Below are 17,595 nucleotides of genomic sequence, written 5' to 3' on the forward strand. Positions count from 1 at the left end.
AATAACGGATGACATTTGCAGCCAGCCTCGCCCCCAGGTCAGGGCTGTCTCCATGTTTGAACCCTTGACAAAATCACATTGTTCAAAAGCACAGTTGGCAAAAATATGCATCTGGTAAAATGACACTCTAAACAGATGAACTAATTGAACACAGTTTTTAAAAATCAGATAATACTTTAAGAGGAGGAGAGGTGACAGCCAGAGGCCTTGGGGAAAAGAGCTGGCCTTTCTCGTGTTGGGCACAAGGTCCTGACGGGCAGGGGGAGCGTTCTCTCTCTGATGACAAATAACTACCTTGTAAATGTCGCTTTCAAACATTCCTCCAGGTGTAAAAGGAAACAATGGAGCCAAAGCATATTCCACTGAAGGAAATAAGGAAGGAGGGAGGGAAGGAGGGAAGAAAGGAAAGAAGGAGGAAAGGAAGTGTGCAAGGAAAGAAGGGAAGGAAGGAGATCTTCCTACTGTAGAACGTCAAGTAGCAAGTGTAGAAGAAATGAGGAAAATAGAGACCCACCATTTGCCGACCACCACTCAGGTGGCTGACTTAGACAAGAGTGGTCGGTGGACGCTAGGGCCTTCCTGTGCAGTCATGAGAAGGGCTAGGAAGTCCACGTACTCTGAGAATGCTTCCCCCAAAACACTCACCAGTTACAAATTGGGAGCGATGAATTTGAGGAAGAGTCACCTGGCCAGCCAGGCAAACCAGGCTGACATCCCCCAGGGGTGGAACAGGTCACACGCTGTCACTCCCCAAGAAGACTCGCTGAGAAGAAGGCCCCTCGTTTCTGAGGTGCCCCCCCGAAAACTGTTTGGTGTAAGTGCGGTGGTGAGAAAACATCAGATGGACCAGCGTGAGGTCATCCCAGAAGGAAGGGCTCTCAGGAGGCCAAAGGCCCAGAGACACTGAGCACTCTGGACATTAAGCCAGTTTGGCTTACATTCCTGCGATAAACCATACAGGCTTCCTCTTCTGTGAAATGCCTTTTCATGTCCTTTGCTCGGTTTTATTTCAAGGGGTGTGTGTGTGTGTGTGTGTGTGTGTGTGTGCACGTGCACGTGAGCACACTCAGGCTTTGAAAAACTGGTTTAAGGAATTCTTTAGTTCTTGATACCAATCTTGATGATTTTGGTAATGTATCCTTTCATTTCCGTTAAGGCGTTACTTTGTGAACAAAAGTTTTTCATTTATTATGGTCAAATGTATTAATCTCTTCCAGTTCACGCTTTGTATGCTTCTTTAAGGTTTAGGAGGGGCTTTCCTGGTGGTCCAGTGGTTAGGACCCCACGCTTCCAGTGCAGGGGGCACAGGTTGGACCCCTGGTCAGGGAATTAGATCCCACTTGCTTCAACTAAGCATTCAGATGGTGCAACTTATGATCCTGATGCAGCTAAATAAATAAATAAAAATTTAAGAATATTCATCTATATATTTCATTTAGTTTTAAAAGATTGGGGGGAGACTATTCAAGTCCTTAAACTACCTAGAATAGATTTTTTAAATAACTAATTTGAAATAACTTTAGACATAAAGAAAAATTGCCAGAGCATTACAAAAAGCTCCCACATGCCTTCATCCAAAGATCCCCCGGGTTTAACACTTGGCTGTGTTCTTCCACGACTGTCTATTCATCCCCATTATCGTGATTCCTTTTCTGAACCTTAAGAGAACAAGCTACAGATATGATGTCTCATCTTCCCTAAGTACTCCAGTGTGTGAACCCCCCAAAGCGAGGACGATCTTGTCTGTGATCACCACACAACTCTCCAACTAGGAAGTCAACATCAGTACCAACTGATGTCCAATTCACAAACCGCAATCAAATGTTGCTAACTGTCCCAACAATGTCTCTGACTTTTTTGACTTAGGATCGTACCTAGGAAGACAGCTTGCATTTTGGTTGTCTGTACTGTTTCAGTGTGAATGGGGACCACATAGATAATTCAATTTGTGATCAAGCACACCTTTGTTTTGTGACCTCTGCATCTTTGTTTTGTGTATGGCTCTATGTGTATATTTCATAATAAAAATGTTGATTTTTAAAAATAAAATGTCTTATTAAGTATGAAGCTAATCACACGCATACATTTCAAACATAACATTTGCTCCCGGGATTCAGATTTCTGCACTAAAGTCAAATTTCTTCAGCCAGTCATATATTTAAGCCCTAGACGTTTCAACTAACTTTAAAGTGGTGATCAAACATGAAAAATCACCTTACCAAGCAGTAGATGCAAAGGGAGAGTCAAGCCTCTCAAAGCTGATTTTTATTAGGACCCCTAGCAACAGAAGACTGCAAAAATTCCCTCCCCCTCTTAATTCATATGCATATTTCAATATGGTATAGGTGTCAACGTTTTGAATAAAAAAGACATATACATTCATCATTTCAGTTCAGTTCAGTCGCTCAGTCCTGTCTGACTCTTTGTGACCCCATGAATCGCAGCACGCCAGGCCTCCCTGTCCATCACCAACTCCCAGAGTTCACCCAGACTCACGTCCATCGAGTCAGTGAGGCCATCCAGCCATCTCATCCTCTGTCATCCCCTTCTCCTCCTGCCCCCAATACCTTCCAGCATCAGAGTCTTTTCCAACAAGTCAACTTTTCGCATGAGGTGGCCAAAGTACTGGAGTTTCAGCTTTAGCATTATTCCTTCCAAAGAAATCCCAGGGCTGATCTCCTTCACAATGGACTGGTTGCATCTCCTTGCAGTCCAAGGGACTCTCAAGAGTCTTCTCCAACACCACAGTTCAAAAGCATCAATTCTTTGGCGCTCAGCCTTCTTCACAGTCCAACTCTCACATCCATACATGGCCACAGGAAAAACCATAGCCTTGACTAGACGGACCTTTGTTGGCAAAGTAATGTCTCTGCTTTTCAATATGCTATCTAGGTTGGTCATAACTGTCCTTCCAAGGAGTAAGTGTCTTTTAATTTCATGGCTGCAGTCACCATCTGTGGTGATTTTGGAGCCCCCCCCAAAAATAAAGTCTGACACTGTTTCCACTGCTTCCCCATCTATTTCCCATGAAGTGATGGGACCGGATGCCATGATCTTCGTTTTCTGAATGTTGAGCTTTAAGCCAACTTTTTCACTCTCCACTTTCACTTTCATCAAGAGGCTTTTGAGTTCCTCTTCACTTTCTGCCATAAGGGTGGTGTCATCTGCATATCTGAGGTTATTGGTATTTCTCCCGGCAATCTTGATTCCAGCTTGTGCTTCTTCCAGCCTAGCGTTTCTCATGATGTACTCTGCAGAGAAGTTAAATAAGCAGGGTGACAATATACAGCCTTGATGTACTCCTTTTCCTATTTCGATACATTCATAGTTGTATTTTAATTAGGGACTTTAGTTGAAGGTATAAAAATGACAAAGCTTCCTTGGTGGCTCAGTGGTAAAGAATCCACCTGCTAATGCAGGAGACCAGGGGTTCAGTCCCTGGGTCAGGAAGATCCTCTGGAGAAGGGAATGGCAACCCACTCCAGTGTTCTTGCCTGGAGAATCAATCCCATGGACAGAGGAGCCTACAGACAAATACCATGGACAGAGACGGGCTACAGTCCACAGGGTTGCAGAAGAGTCAGACTTGACTTAGCGAGTAAGCAACAGCAAACAGCATAAATATGACAGACTAAATTTATGAGCGGCAGGTATTGTTAGACCAATCCATTTTAGTATAGCAGTGGGTTTTTTTCTGACCCAAGAAAAGGTAGTATTTCCTAGTTAGCCCTAGCAATTGCTCTTGCAAATAATTTCAAAGGCTTTTTTTGTTTGTTTTAAGTGGCAGCATCTTGAAGGCCCACTTACGATGGTTTGGTAGAGAGAGTTGGGAAATGGACTGCTCCGTGTTTTGCCCTGTTGCCAATGCAAGAACACACGCACCCTCATCAGGTGCCTACGTGTATGTGGAACACTGCCTGCCGCTGAGATGGGGGCTTCAGGACCACCAACCGAGAAGGAAAGGCAGTGCCAACCAGACTTACAGACCATGGTCTCTTCCTGGTAGACTTGGGGACAAGGAGTTTTGTATATTCACATCTTAATTATGCAGACCGACTTCCAGGGGTACCTCTGGTTCAATTTGATATGTAGATCCAAACAGCACCACTGACTTTTTTTTCTCTTATCCTGAATAGTATTTGTTTCTTTAAGTTTAAATGAAATGATTTATCAAAAGGAAACATGTCCTCTGCAAGAAGGCGCCTGGAACTAGCATCGTTTATTCCTTGGGCGGCACCTCCACAGTATTTTGGAAAACCTCCTGTTCACAAAACCCCGAAGGTGAAAACCATCTTGGAGATCACCTAGTCCGATCTCCTCTGTTTTTCAGATCACCAGACCTCAACTCAGAGAAGCAGGGGTGGGGGAGGGGGGCGGGGGACCGACAAGGGCCGGTCATCACAGTACTGACAACACAAGGCCTGGTTACCTGCGCTTCCCACTCTAGTCCACCGCTCTTTCGCCTCAAGTATGATGTGGAGTGGACGTTTCAAATTAAAAAAAGAAAGGAGGAAACTTTCTCCAAGTCCACCTTCAACCATGGGTTTTGCCCGCAATGTTCGCAAAAAGCCAGCATGCGTTGGTAACTAGGAATTTCATTATCCTTTAACTAAGGGATTAGGGGGAAACAACCTCGCAAGCAGTACCAATTGCAGAACGACCTGGACTTTTAAAAATAAAAATAATTAAAAAATAAAACAAAACAGCATCTGCTTTCAGCCATTCACCCCATATCATTTATGCGTGGTACTGACTCTACTCTCACTTTCCAAACGACCCACAGCAGCGAGGGGACGCTGGGCTGCAAGTGGACGAAAGTGCAGAGAAGGCCCGCGTGGGGTCCCAGGGGCGGCGCCCCTCCCCCCTCAGCACGCGCCCACCTGACGCTGGCGGCTGTGCGCATGCGCAGACCGCCCGCACCCCCGACTTCACTCTGCTTTATTTAGGCCTTCAGCTCTGCCTGCTCATACGCCCCCAGCGCCCCAAGTTCTGATGACAGGGGGCAGGGTGGGGGAAATCCCAGGGCACTCTTGGAAGCTCCTGAGTGGGTGGGCAGGAAAAAAGGCAAGGACGTTGAGGACAAATACATCCTTTTCCCGCCGCCCCCCACAGCGGGCCCCGCAGCAATCTGGGCCGGGCGCGGGAGCCCCAAGTCTGGGCCGAGCTGGGCCGGGGCACGCGCGTGGGGCCCCGGGGGTGGGGCGGAGCCGTGGGCGGGCCTGCGGCGGCTCCCCCGAGGCCCCGCCCCTCGGGCCAACCTCTCGCCTCGCCATTGGAGGGCGTGGGGGGCGGGTCCCAGGGACACCCCCCCTCTCGCCACCGGCCCCCGCCCCGCCCCCCGCCGCCCACGTTTTCGGCTCCTCCAGGCGCCTTCCCTGCGCAGGGAAAGGAAACACCCGGGGCGACCACACGGCCCCGGGACGCTGGAAAGGCGCGCCGCCCCGACCCCACCGCCCGGCCGCCCAGACCGTAGGCCTGGAGATGTCAGGGAGGGTGGGATACGGGGCCCCGCCCCCAGGCCCCCACCTCTGGGTGCGGGATCTGGCGGGTGCGGGTCACACAGTGCCGCAGTCAGGCCCCGCGCTCCCCTTTAGCGCGTCACCCTCCACCGCCCTTCTTTCGCCCCTTCTTCCCCTTTCCCCGTCTCTGCATCCCCGAAGAGACGCGAGCGCCGATGGCGCGGATCCGAGGGAAAGTGAATTAGACTCGATGTCACTTTAACGACTTGCATAGCTACTGCTCACTTAACATCTCGTTTTCTCCTGTAATTTGGGGAGATTTAAGGGGTCGTTTTCATTTCTTTTTTCTCTTCATGCGCTTAAAGTTGGCCGACTGCTTCCTTAGCATGTGATGAAAGAAGCTAGAGTTTAGGCTTCTCTTGGTGCAGAGAAAGGGAAGGAAACCAAAGCTTAACGGCGTTTAGGAAGAAAATAGCTCTGTTCCTTTCTCATCCTTAACTCACGCTGCTGGGTAGCAGCACCTCTCAGGAGCACAGGCGCAGCTGCAGAAGCGCTTGGTTGCAGAGAAGGCTGCGTCTACAAGGGTTTGCGCCCGAGCACCAAAACAGTGCAGGTGTGTGTGGATCCGGGTGTGCGTGTGCGTACGTGAGGTACGTGTGCGCGTGTTTGTGCGGCCCAATAACAACAAAAAAAAAACCTCAAGAGGCGCATCAGGATCTGAAGGAACCCCTCACACTAGTGATCGCCTCGGAAATTTCCCAAAGGTCTGAGAGTTAGTAAATCCCTTGATCCGACAGTCGCCTTTGCAGAGCTCCTTCCTGCCGGCTCTCCCCGCTCTCCAAGATAGGTGATGCCACGTCTCTAGAAGCGGCCTCTTGCCTGCGCGGGCATCACGGAGGGCACGCGGTGCACATTTCGGGGGCCCCGACGGTGAGGAGTAAACCCCGGGGCCCCGCCGTGTGCGCGCGCTCCGGGCCCTGCGTGCGGGAGGGTCTGGGGCGCTCCGCTGGGTTCGCGGGCACGCGCGTGTGTGTGCGTGAGTGTGCGCTCACGCGCTCCAAGCCGTGCCCCTGAGCCCAGCCGCAGGGTTGGAGAACGCGAGCAGGCCAGCGCAGGGGGCAGGTGGGGGTGTCAGATTCTTAGAGCTGAGCTGTTTTCCCCTCCAGCTCCCGCTCCTCTGAACCCGGCTGCAACGTAGGGAGGGGGCTGGATTCGCCCAGGAGCTGGTGGAGGAGCGGGCTGAAACAATCGAGTGGGCGCGCCAGGACTACCCGGCTGCAGGCGGGGAGGGGAGAGGGAGCCCCGCTTCTGCGCAGAGAGGGGGCGGGGTTGGGGGGGCCCCGGGAACAGCGAGGAGGCGGGGGTGGCCGCCGAGCTGGGGAAGTGGTCCCCCCCAACCCCCGAGAGGCGAGAACTCTCCGGACAGCGCATTAATTGGAGATAACTGATTAATTCGAGCTTCTGATGACTATAAATGGCGATTCTCTACCAAGGTGTCTTTATTTAAAAAAAAAAAATCGTTCCGTGTCATCCCCCACGTCAGGCCGGCTCGTGGGCGTGAGGCTGTACTTCCTCCGCCCCCTCCTAATGGAGTGAACCATTCCCAGCTCTCCCCCTCCCTCGGCCTCTCTCTCTCTCTTTCTCTCCCTTCCTCGCTCCCTCTCTTTCTCTCCTCCCTCTGCCTTCCCCGTGCATAAAGTCTCCGTCGCTCCTGGAACTTGTTGGCAATGCCTATTTTTCAGCTTTCCCCCGCGTTCTCCAAACTAACTATTTAAAGGTCTGCGGTCGCAAATGGTTTGACTAAACGTAGGATGGGACTTAAGTTGAACGGCAGATACATTTCACTGATCCTCGCGGTGCAAATAGGTAAGTGGACGGCGGGCCGGGCTCGAGGAGGGCGGCGGGCGGCCGGGCCCGAGGCACCCGGGGGGACCGACTGGCCCGCGGTCGCCCGGGGGTGCGGAGAAGCCGGCAAACCCCCAGGGATGGGGGCATGGCTCCTAGGGACTGGCGCGTCCCGGGTTGGTTTTGCTAAAAAAGAGAGAGAGAGAGACTCCAAATGTTCGCCAGGAAGTGTGTGCGGCGGGCTGTTTTCTGGAGGGGCTTTCCCCTCTTTTTACAAAGCGCACGTCCGTATTTGCTTCTTTCTCTTGGGTGCACCAGGTTTGGTGCGCTTTGGGGAAATGCATTGCTCCCTGCCATGCTGCAAGGCTTTATTTTGAAGGGTCGAAAGGTGAATGCAGGAACAAGATGGCTAGGCAGCTAGAACTGGAAAGTTTATGTGCAGAATGCAAAGATATTCTGGGGCTCAGACTGCTGCATTTAGAACTTTGTCATTCTCCCGCCGCCCCCCCCCCCAATATCCTAACTGCAGCATTCACACTGGGCACCTCAGACAGGTCTAGGGGGCAAATTGAGAATGATAGGGAACCCCAGAGTATATCTTTCAATACGCTTATCATTAAGGAGCTTGAGTTCGGCTAAATATATATGGATATAATTTTCTATGCACGTTTGCCTCTTCTTTTCCACACAGGCATCTGTATGTTATATACGGGAAAGGGTTAAGAAGTGTTTGCAATATATGGTGTTGGGTGTTTGTAATTTTTGCTAGTTTGGGATTGATTATGGATGGATTTATACAGTCCCCATTTTATGTTAAGGAATCTTGAGTCCTAGTTCCACTGTCGTTGGGGCTTTTGAAAGTTCATATTTTTTTTTCCATCCAAAATAAAGAAGGCGTAATGGAAGGGAACACGAGAAAACTCCCTTCTCTGTTGCTGGGTCAGAGCATTAATTAATGTAGCCTCAAAGTGAAAGTGAAGCAGATTATTAATAGAATGGACAAGAGAAAAAATAGAAACTCTTCAAATGGGTTTTCTGGAGAGGAGGGAATTGTTGGCTCCTGTCATTTGAGGCTGTAGCATTCTTTGCAGACAAATCCTTGCAGTATTGCGGGAGGGGGGTGCTTTAGGGAATTGGTTTGGTTGGGGCAAGAGATGAAATGAATAACATTTTTCTTCATGAGAAATGTGGAACAAACAGGCTTTGGAGTTATCTAAACATTAACATAGATTCTTTGCAATAGGTTTTTATGCATTTGACAGGATTTTCAGAATCTGATTTTCCTTTTTGCATGAACATTGTAGGGATTTTAGAGTGTACAGATGCAGGATGTCGGCGGCATTTCCTTTAATTCCAAGAAATGATTTGATGTTTTGAATCTTTGACATTCATGCAAAGAGGTGCAATAAATAAAGAACATTTCTGATTGCAACAAATCCCTTAGATCTTGGAAATAAGTGGATGTGGTTTTTGCAATGACTGCAGATTTTTACAGAGCAGGAGACAGCAGTTGTTTTTGATATAGAGCTTGTAATCAGCAAAGGTTTGGGACTCTGCATTCCCTGTGAGAAATAACCTTACTTTGAACGGGGTAAAAAAGACAGAGACTGTGCATGTGAAATACGCTTGAAACACATTAACCTCAGCCGGGAAATGACCATTTGTTGGCTGTGGAATTGAAATTGAGTGTGTTTGTTCCCGAATGCCTGCCCTTTCCCGAACCGGAGGCTCGATCTTTATTAATTCATGGCTGGGAGCTGTCCCAAATCACTGACATTTGGCAAGAAAAATGGGGGTTGGGCAAAGAGGGGGAGGTGGAGGGGTGGTGAAGGCGAATGAAGACTAGGCGGGAGGAAGTTTGGAATGAATGAGAGGTCGAACAAATGAATGAACGGAAGGAGATGGCACAAGACACGGACACGGTGGAGGACAGGGAAGTAGCCCAGGTCACCCGCCCGAGCCTCGATGAAGCAGGGCTCAGGAAGGACAGCCAGGGTCGCCCGGACTGAGATCTGCCCCGCTGCAGGAGCCTTCCAAACGCGGCCGGGGGCAAGCCCCCGGCCTCCCCAGCCAACTAGAGACCGAGGAGTCCAAGCTGCGAAAGACAGAAATTTTCACGACTTATTTTACACGCACGCGCGCACACACATGCGCGCTGTGGAAGGGTTTCCAGCAGCCCCTGAAAACATACCACGGCAGAAGCGCTTCCCGCGTCCCCCCCAGCCCGCTCCCCGACCCCGGAGAACCCAATTCCCCTTTAAAGTATTGTCAGTGCATCTTAGGTGCTGCTTTTTCGCCACCAAGTTTTAGGGATGAAGGTGAGAAGAGATTGGGGGCCGGGGAGAGAGGATGGACTGTATTTTATTTCCTTTACTCGCTGCAAAGCAGCGCTTGCGGTGTGGTTTACAGGGGACGCCGCGCAGGGCTCATTTCATCCGCCCTCGTTCTGTTAGAACAAAAATTCGTTTATTCCTTCATTCTAGCTCAGTGTTCTAGCTGATACTGCAGTCCAAGGGCTCTTGCTATTTCGTGAGGGGACCGGGAGATTGACGAAGGTTGACGTATCGGCCCGAGCTTCCCGTTCCGGATTAGAAAGCTTAAGGCCCGCCCCGCTCTCCCTGCAGCAGTTTGCAAATGGTGTGCTCTCGGAGGCCTCTGCGGGTTCGGTCACCTTCCCCCTTGCCTGCTCTTGGCCCAGGGACCGGCGGCTGGGGGCGGTGAGGTGTCCGGTCCTCCCGGGAGACACACGCGAGCCGTGGCGCCCAGAACGCCGCCTGGAAGCGGCGGGCGCTCAGGGCCTGGACCCTGGAGGCCCCTCTCTCCCCTTCCCTCGCCCGGCAGCGCACATCTGCGCTTCGCGTGCGCACTCCTGGCGCCCAGGGTGCTTTTGGCCGCTGGCTTAGGCATCTTCAGCTCGGTTCGTGCCTTGGGATGGAGAGAAAGGGCCTCGGCAGCGCAGCCGCCGCCTGGAGCCCATCTCTCGGGTCCCGTGCCTCGGGGCTTGGCCGACCTGAGACTAGCATCAAGGACTCGGTGTCCCCTGGGTTTCCTCCTCCACCTGCTGCCACCGCCCCGGCTGCGACCCGGGCCCCTCTGGAGGGAGCCGCGAGCCAGAGGCCGAGATCCCCTGGCGGCAGCCAACCCGGCCCCCAGCTGCAGAGCTGGGGCTTGAAGAGGAAGGGTCGCGCCTCGTCGCTGGCTGGCGGAGCCAGGCTGGTTTTTCCCGAGGAGCTGAGCAAGGCAGAGGGAAGCAAGGGACCGGCCTCGGGGATCTGGCCTCCGGGACGTGACCCGGGGTCTCGAGCTCAGACACATCCTGACCCTGCCGGCCCTAACTGCCCGGGACCACCCTTTCCCCTCCCAGTCTAGGGGTGTAGGGCTTGCAGACGAGGACCTCACTAGGAACTCCACGGTAGACGATCCCTGTTATAGTGAAACAATCCAAGTCAGTGGCTGCTGGGGGCTTCCAGAGAATTTATTTATTCGTTCAGCAGTGCTTGCCCAGCACCCGCTAAGCAGGGGGCCCCAAGCCCAGGGATTGTTCACAGACTTGGCCCTCGGCGGCTCCCAGCTCTGAGCCTCCCAGCCCCTTCCTCACCCCTGCACTGTGCTGTCACACCCCTCCATCACCTCACAAAAGGGAAACCGCACTTCGAGAGCCTTGATGGGCCGGCTAAGGGTGTGTTGGGGAAGCGAAGCAGAGAGCCAGGAGAAAGAAATAAAAAGGCGGGGGAGGTGAGATGACAGAGCGAAGGAAACCGAAAAAGATGCAGAGAGCGATGCAGGCAGGGGTCGCACGGTAGGAAATAGGAAAGGCCTGGACTCCCCCAACCCCACACGCGCGCGCACGGGCCACCTGCAGAAGACGCTGGGTTGCCTGCAGCTCAGTCGTTCTCGGGCCCCACCGTTCATTCACCTTTGGCCCTGGTGCGCCCCGAGCCTGGGCGCCACTGGACACAGCTGGATGGGGCGATGCTCACTGGGTCCTGGGGGTCAGGCTGCGGGGCTCCAGGGCCGGGTGGTGGCACCGCTGACCAGTGTCCCCTGCTCCCCGCAGCGTACCTGGTGCAGGCCGTGAGAGCAGCGGGCAAGTGCGATGCGGTCTTTAAGGGCTTTTCAGACTGTTTGCTCAAGCTGGGCGACAGCATGGCCAACTACCCGCAGGGCCTGGACGACAAGACGAACATCAAGACCGTGTGCACGTAAGTGTCCTCTCTGTTGCGCGAGGTTCGGTGCTGGGGGGCGCACTGTGGAGGTGGGAGGGCGCCTTGCCTCCCGCCCTCAGGCCTTGGCTGGGGCCTGCCCTGCCCAAGGGGACCCTGTGGCCTGGAATGGGCAGAGGAAGATCCTTTCCTTGGGGCTCAGTCCCACGCTCCGCACCCTGACCCGTGCGCACAGAGGCCCGCGCAACCCGCACCCTGGAACCTCCGGATCCAGGGGCGAGAGGGCACCACCGAGAGCTGCTGGCAGCTCCTCTCCAGGCTTTGAGGCCCTCTTCCTCTTCCTCTCCTGCTGCGGGAAGGAGCACTTCAACCAGGACAGTTGGTTTGGCTTGAGGGGCGTTTTAGGTAGTTCTACCAGGTTTGCCTAAAAGGAAAGGAACGCCCCTATTTTGTCCCCTTCCTCTAATAAAATTCCCCTCTGGCACAGGCCAAGAAACTTCACTGGCAGCAAGTGAGTGCAGATCCCTCTTTCTCTTTCGAGGAGAGAAACTGAAAGAATATTTTATTTTGTGCAGACGGCTTTGCCCAAATGTCCAGTAACCGTCTCTGTGGAGTTTATAGCCAATTTGGAGCTCTAGGGTAGCTATCCTCCTCGCTTATCCCCCCACTTCCTGCATCTGAAAGGTGTCCCCAGCCCAGGGCAGCTAAGGGCCTAACAAGGCCCAGGGGTGTTTGCCCAGAGCCTGGCTAGAAAGCACAGCTCCCAGTGGCAAATAAGGGTAGCAGAGTACTGTGGAGGGTCAGTCACATCTCAGCTGAGGCAGACCTTAGAAATACCCCCATCTTCTGCAAGACACATGCACACACACTTTCGTTTTATTTTTCAAAAACAGTTGTAACCCTTCCCACCCCCATCACGGCCCTTCCTGTAAAGCCCAGGTAAAAGGTGTTCATTGTTTCCCGTAGGTTGCAGTGACCACTTTCTGCACCCTCCTTTGTACATTCGCAAGTCCTTCCTCTCTCCCTAATTCCTTGGGGGTGGCATGTTATTTGTTAAGCACTGAGTAGTTCAATGGGAGTGAATTTTGCTACACGCTTTCTTCAATACCCTGGTGTCCACCAGAAACCACAGCAGCCAAGTGGCTGCTACTTTCCTACCAGGAAAGGGACAAAAGGCTGGGTCTGGGATGCACACCCACCTGCTTTAGTCCTAAATGCCTAATGACAGGGAAGAAAGTACCTATAAAGATGGGCAAAAGCCTAAACAGAGATCAGCTCTCAATTCCTCCATCGTTTGCCAGAATTTACTTATTCCAAGCTGTTGGTTTCTTACCAGGAAAATGGAAATGGGGCGGGGCCCTCCCAGAGGTGGCAAACCACAGCTGGGCCGAGAGACTGCCACTCTGTTGGTGGCACTGAAGGCCACCTCCTCTCAGTGCCGGTGCTTAGTCGCTCAGCCGTGTCCGACTCTGCAACTCCATGGACTACAGCCCGCCAGGCTCCTCTGTCCATGGGGATTCTCCAGGCAAAAATACTGGAGTGGGTTGCCAAGCCCTCCTCCAGGGGATCTTCCCAAGCCGGAGATCGAACCCAGGTCTCCCGCATTGCAGGCGGATTCTTTACCATCTGAGTCACCAGGGAAGCCCACCTCCTCTCAGACCCACCTGGATTCTGTCCTCCCCTGACCAATCTCTCTTCCAGGAAGACCTGGTCCCCATCTGGTCATGCATAAAGAAAGGAGAGATTGAAACATCCTTTGGGAGGTGTAATTATGCAGAGAGCTGTCCTGCCGCCTCTCCATTTCTCTAAATCTCAGTATTTATTACAAATTGAGGAACTTGGAAGGCCTGTGCCCCAGGCCCTGCAGTCCTCATAAATCAGAGACTCACGGAGGTCATTAGAAAGCAGCCGGAGCTCAAGGCAGTCCAACAGACCTTTATAACTTGACTGTCAGCCAGAAGACGGGGTGGGAGTTGGAAACCAGGACAAAGCCTGCCTTCAGCGTGCTTACAGTCCAGGCCGGTGAGCAGAAAGGAGGGAGGGGAGGAAAGAACGCACAAATTTCGTGGAGGGCCCTCGCTGGTGACCTGACACCAAGGGCCCTGGGGAAGGGGGAGCCAGACCGGAGTTAGCAAGACGGCACGGATCGACCCAGCCCCGAAAGGAGACAGCGGCCCAGGAATCGATCACGGGTTGGAATTATATTTAGTCTGGAGATCTATTTTGGGTTTTCAGAGGAAAAGGGGGGCAAAAAAAAAAAAAAAAGGACAAGTTGGATGAAGGTTGTGGGGGCGGGGCTAGAAGCCGAGCCCGGGAGGATAGAGCGGCCGAGGAAGGCACTGGCTCCGGAAGAGGCGAGCAGGGAGGACTGGGAGCCCGGCCCCTCGAAGGCCGGCGCGGCGGGCTCTACGCTGGCCACGGGCCCTGCGCCTGGGGGCGGGGGGCTGGCACCACCTCCCGAAGGTCGCGGGGGTCCAGGGCCGCGGAAAGGCCTGGGGGTGAGGGGTTGGGGAGAGCAGGGACCCGGGGCGCAGGGCCTGAGCTCTAGGGGTTAAGGAAGCTGGAGGAGGCGAGGGGGCCGGCCCGGGGGCACGGGCGCTGGCACTCACCGACTCCGGGGAGGCAGAGGCGGGCGGCCGTCTCCGCACCGGATCCGAGCCGGGAGGGTGAGGCGAGGGGCCGCGAAGGACCGAAGCGAGCGAGGAAGAGGAGGGTGCGACGAAGGGACCCGGGGGGAAACCCGAGGGGAGGAAAAAGGACGAAGACAAAGAAGGGGAGAGAAGGGAGACGAGGAAAGTGGGAGACAAAAGGCGGAGCGGAGGAGACGGAAGGCCGAGGCGAGCGGGCGCGGCGGCTTGGAGACGGAGGGAGGGGAAGGAAGGGCGAGGGGAGGGGGCGCGGAGCAGCGGGGAGGGCCGCGCGCCGCGCCGACCGGCCGTCCTGCAAGCCGAGAGGCATTAATGGGCGGCAGCTTGCGCGGCTTAGCGCTGTTTTCCTAGCTGTGCCCGCCGAGGCCGGCAATCTGTCAGCGCAAGCCCAGGTGCCAGCGCGGCGCCGTGGGCGCGAAACCCGACCGGGAAGGGGCGGCCCCACCTTGGACAGCGGCTCCCCGGACTGGACGAGGTCCCGGGGGAGGGGGTAAGGGGGAGAGAGACGGGGCGCCCCGGGCTGCAGAGAGGAGGGTCGCCGGGAGCTTGGCCGGGCCGCGAGGGGGACACTCGCGTGGGCGCAGGCCCGGGGTCCTGTCCGCGCCCACAGTGAACCTCCTTCTGCTCTGTTCTGTTCCTCGCCAGATACTGGGAGGATTTCCACAGCTGCACGGTCACGGCCCTTACGGATTGCCAAGAAGGGGCGAAAGATATGTGGGATAAACTGAGAAAAGAATCCAAAAATCTCAACATCCAAGGCAGCTTATTCGAACTCTGCGGCGGCGGCAACGGGGCGGCGGGGCCCCTGCTCCCGGCGCTGCCCGTGCTCCTGGTGTCTCTCTCGGCAGCTTTAGCGACCTGGCTTTCCTTCTGAGCGCCGGGTCGGCTCCCCTCGCGCGCGCCCGCACTCACGCCATGCTCCCGGAAACCGAGAGGAAGATCCATACGTTCTTTGGGGACGTTGTGATTCTCTGTGATGCTGAAAACACTCATATGGGAATTGTGGGAAATCCTGATTCTCTTTCTGATTTCGTTTGGTTCCTTGTGTTTCATTTGCCAAATGTTACCGATCAGTGAGCAAGCGAGCACAGCCAAAACTCGGACCTCAGCTTCAGTCCGTCTTCACACAGAAATACGAAAACGGCAAACCCACCCCATTCTTTTTTTTTCTTTAATTTTTATTTTTTTTGGCACAAGAATCTCAGGAACGGCCCTGGGCCGCCTACTATATTAATCATGTGAATACATGACCAATGATGGGCTCCTCCTAACAGGAAAGAGGAGAGGAGAAGGCCAGGGAAATGCATTGAAGAGAGCAGCATCTCGTGAATAATTCACGCTCACTGTCTTTCTAACACAGAATCTTGTTTTGATCATTTCCACTGCACATTTCTCCTCGAGAAAAGTGAAAGGACAGATGGCCTTGTGTTTCAAGGCTACAATGGGGAGAGGGAGGGAGTTGAGGAAACCTCGGGTCAGAGGTGCAGGCTGCCAGAAGCAACGCTGCTGACGTCACTGAAAGGTTAAGCTTTACCTGCTCGTGTTGATGCATCTTTCGAAGTCCACTGCCTTGGTTTTCCCTCTTGTTTTAGCTGTTCCACATACAGTAATACCTGAATAGCCAACGGTATAGATCACAAGGGGGGGATGTTAAATGTTAATCTAAAATATAGTTAAAAAAAGATTTTGACATAAAAGAGCCTTGATTTTAAAAAAAAGAGAGAGATGTAATTTAAAAAGTTTATTATAAATTAAATTCAGCAAAAAAAAAAAAAAGATTTGCTACAAAGTATAGAGAAGTATAAAATAAAAGTTATTGTTTGAATAGGGGTGTCCTCTGTTTCCTGCCCCAAGCCTACTTTCTTGGCGAGTTCTCTTGGGGTTCCCTGAAGGAACACAGGATGCCAGGTGGTAAATTCACCAGCTCACCAGCCATCTGTTAACCTACCGTCCTCAAGCCGTGGGTTACCAGAACATCTTGCCACTTCCCTGAAATCGTGTTTGCTTAAGAGAAAGGGGAAGCTATATTTTACTTCTGTAAGCCAAAAGGCAGGGGTCCTTCCTAGGGGAGGTTTGGGGGCGCTGGCCTTGCGCGCCTCTGAGAATGCACACGCGGACCCACGCGGGTCGGAAGCCCGAGCCCCGGCCTGCCGGCCGAGCCCTGCTCGCGACTCGCCGCTTCCTCTGCGGTGGCCGGAGGCAGCTCTCAGAGGAACCACCATTAAGGGCTCCAGCGGAGGGGCCAGAGGCGTGGTCCCTGGCAGGGATCGGGCGAGCCCTTTCATAATTAATAAGACAGCTCAGCTGAAACGGCGAGGGCCCCATCGATCCCGCAGGCGAGCTGCTTCCACCTCCCCTATTTTTGGCCGGCTTGGTCTCACGGAGAAGTAACGGCCCGCGAGTAAACTCGGCGGAGCAGCCCTGGGTCTGGGACGGCCGGAGGAGAGCAGGCTGCGGGAGGCAGAGCCGAATGTGGGTCCCCGGGTTCCAGGGCGGCGAAGTCGGATTTCCTGGACAAAGTGAGGGTGGAGGTCGTGGCGGCGGGGCGGGGCGGTGCGGAAGCTGGCGGACCGCAACGGAGGCTGCGGAGGCGGCCGCGGGTGCCGGCGCCGGCTCCTAAGAGGGTGAGCGGGGGCCCTAAAATGCAATGTGTAAACAATCGCTGGAGTAACCGTTCATAAATCAAACCCAGTGGGTCGCAGCGCAATCTGCATTCCCCCCACGGATTGAATTCCAGCAACACATGCGTCCCTGCGCCCCGAGCACAGGGAAGTGGCGAGGATTCTGAACCGCGGCATCTATTAGCGCTGCCGGTTCACGCACGCGCTGCACACCCCCCTCCGGGGCATATTCCCCCGCCGCCTGCCCAACCCGCCAGCTCTCTTGCCCATCCCTTGTCTCAGGCCAAACCCAAGGAGATCTAGCTGCCTGCGCGCAGTGGTCACCCACCGAGGAACTCTGGTTGTTTGGCAAAATAGACTTTGGTTCTAGTTTCAATGGTAATTTTCGGTCTCAGTATAAATGGCATGATTCTAACCTGAGCTCAGCGCCTGGAATTCAAATTAAAATGTCTGAGCCTGTTTTAAATACGAATCTACTTAATGAGGGAGGGAGGGAAATAAAGAGCGCTTACACCGGCCATTCTTGCTTTAACATCTTCCCGCCTAGTCATGCCTCTTCCGGCCCCCAAAACGGGGGCGAACCAGCGCGCACCACTGGGCCCTTTCCTCGCCAAAGGAAAACCCACGCGACGTTCTCCCCAGGCTTGAGAGGGCAGGGCGGAGACCCCTGGGACACACGGAAGGCGCCCCTCCCCGCCACGGCGCGGGCTTCCCCCCTAGGAATCGACCACTTCCGAGGTCTGGAAGGAGACCAGGCGGAGGGAGGGGCTCCGTCGCCCTCTCCTGCAGGACCTGGTGCTCCTGCGGCCTCCCAGGCGGGGCTGCCCTCAAGGGAGGCCTGTCTCGGATCTTCCCTGGG

The 17,595-nt window shown here is 54.0% G+C and overlaps 1 protein-coding gene across 1 annotated transcript; it reads left to right on the plus strand.

The window, feature by feature from the left end:
- Positions 1-6,994: 6,994 nt before the first annotated feature.
- Positions 6,995-17,202, plus strand: NRN1 (neuritin 1). Its single transcript, XM_070778457.1, has 3 exons — positions 6,995-7,325; positions 11,362-11,506; positions 14,761-17,202. Exons 1-3 carry the CDS (start codon positions 7,271-7,273, stop codon positions 14,987-14,989), a joined length of 429 nt encoding a protein of 142 aa, XP_070634558.1. The 5' UTR covers positions 6,995-7,270; the 3' UTR covers positions 14,990-17,202.
- The last annotated feature ends 393 nt before the right edge of the window (positions 17,203-17,595 follow it).

Source organism: Bos indicus, chromosome 23 (assembly GCF_029378745.1).
Source record: "Bos indicus isolate NIAB-ARS_2022 breed Sahiwal x Tharparkar chromosome 23, NIAB-ARS_B.indTharparkar_mat_pri_1.0, whole genome shotgun sequence".
Classification (NCBI taxonomy): Eukaryota; Metazoa; Chordata; class Mammalia; order Artiodactyla; family Bovidae; genus Bos; species Bos indicus.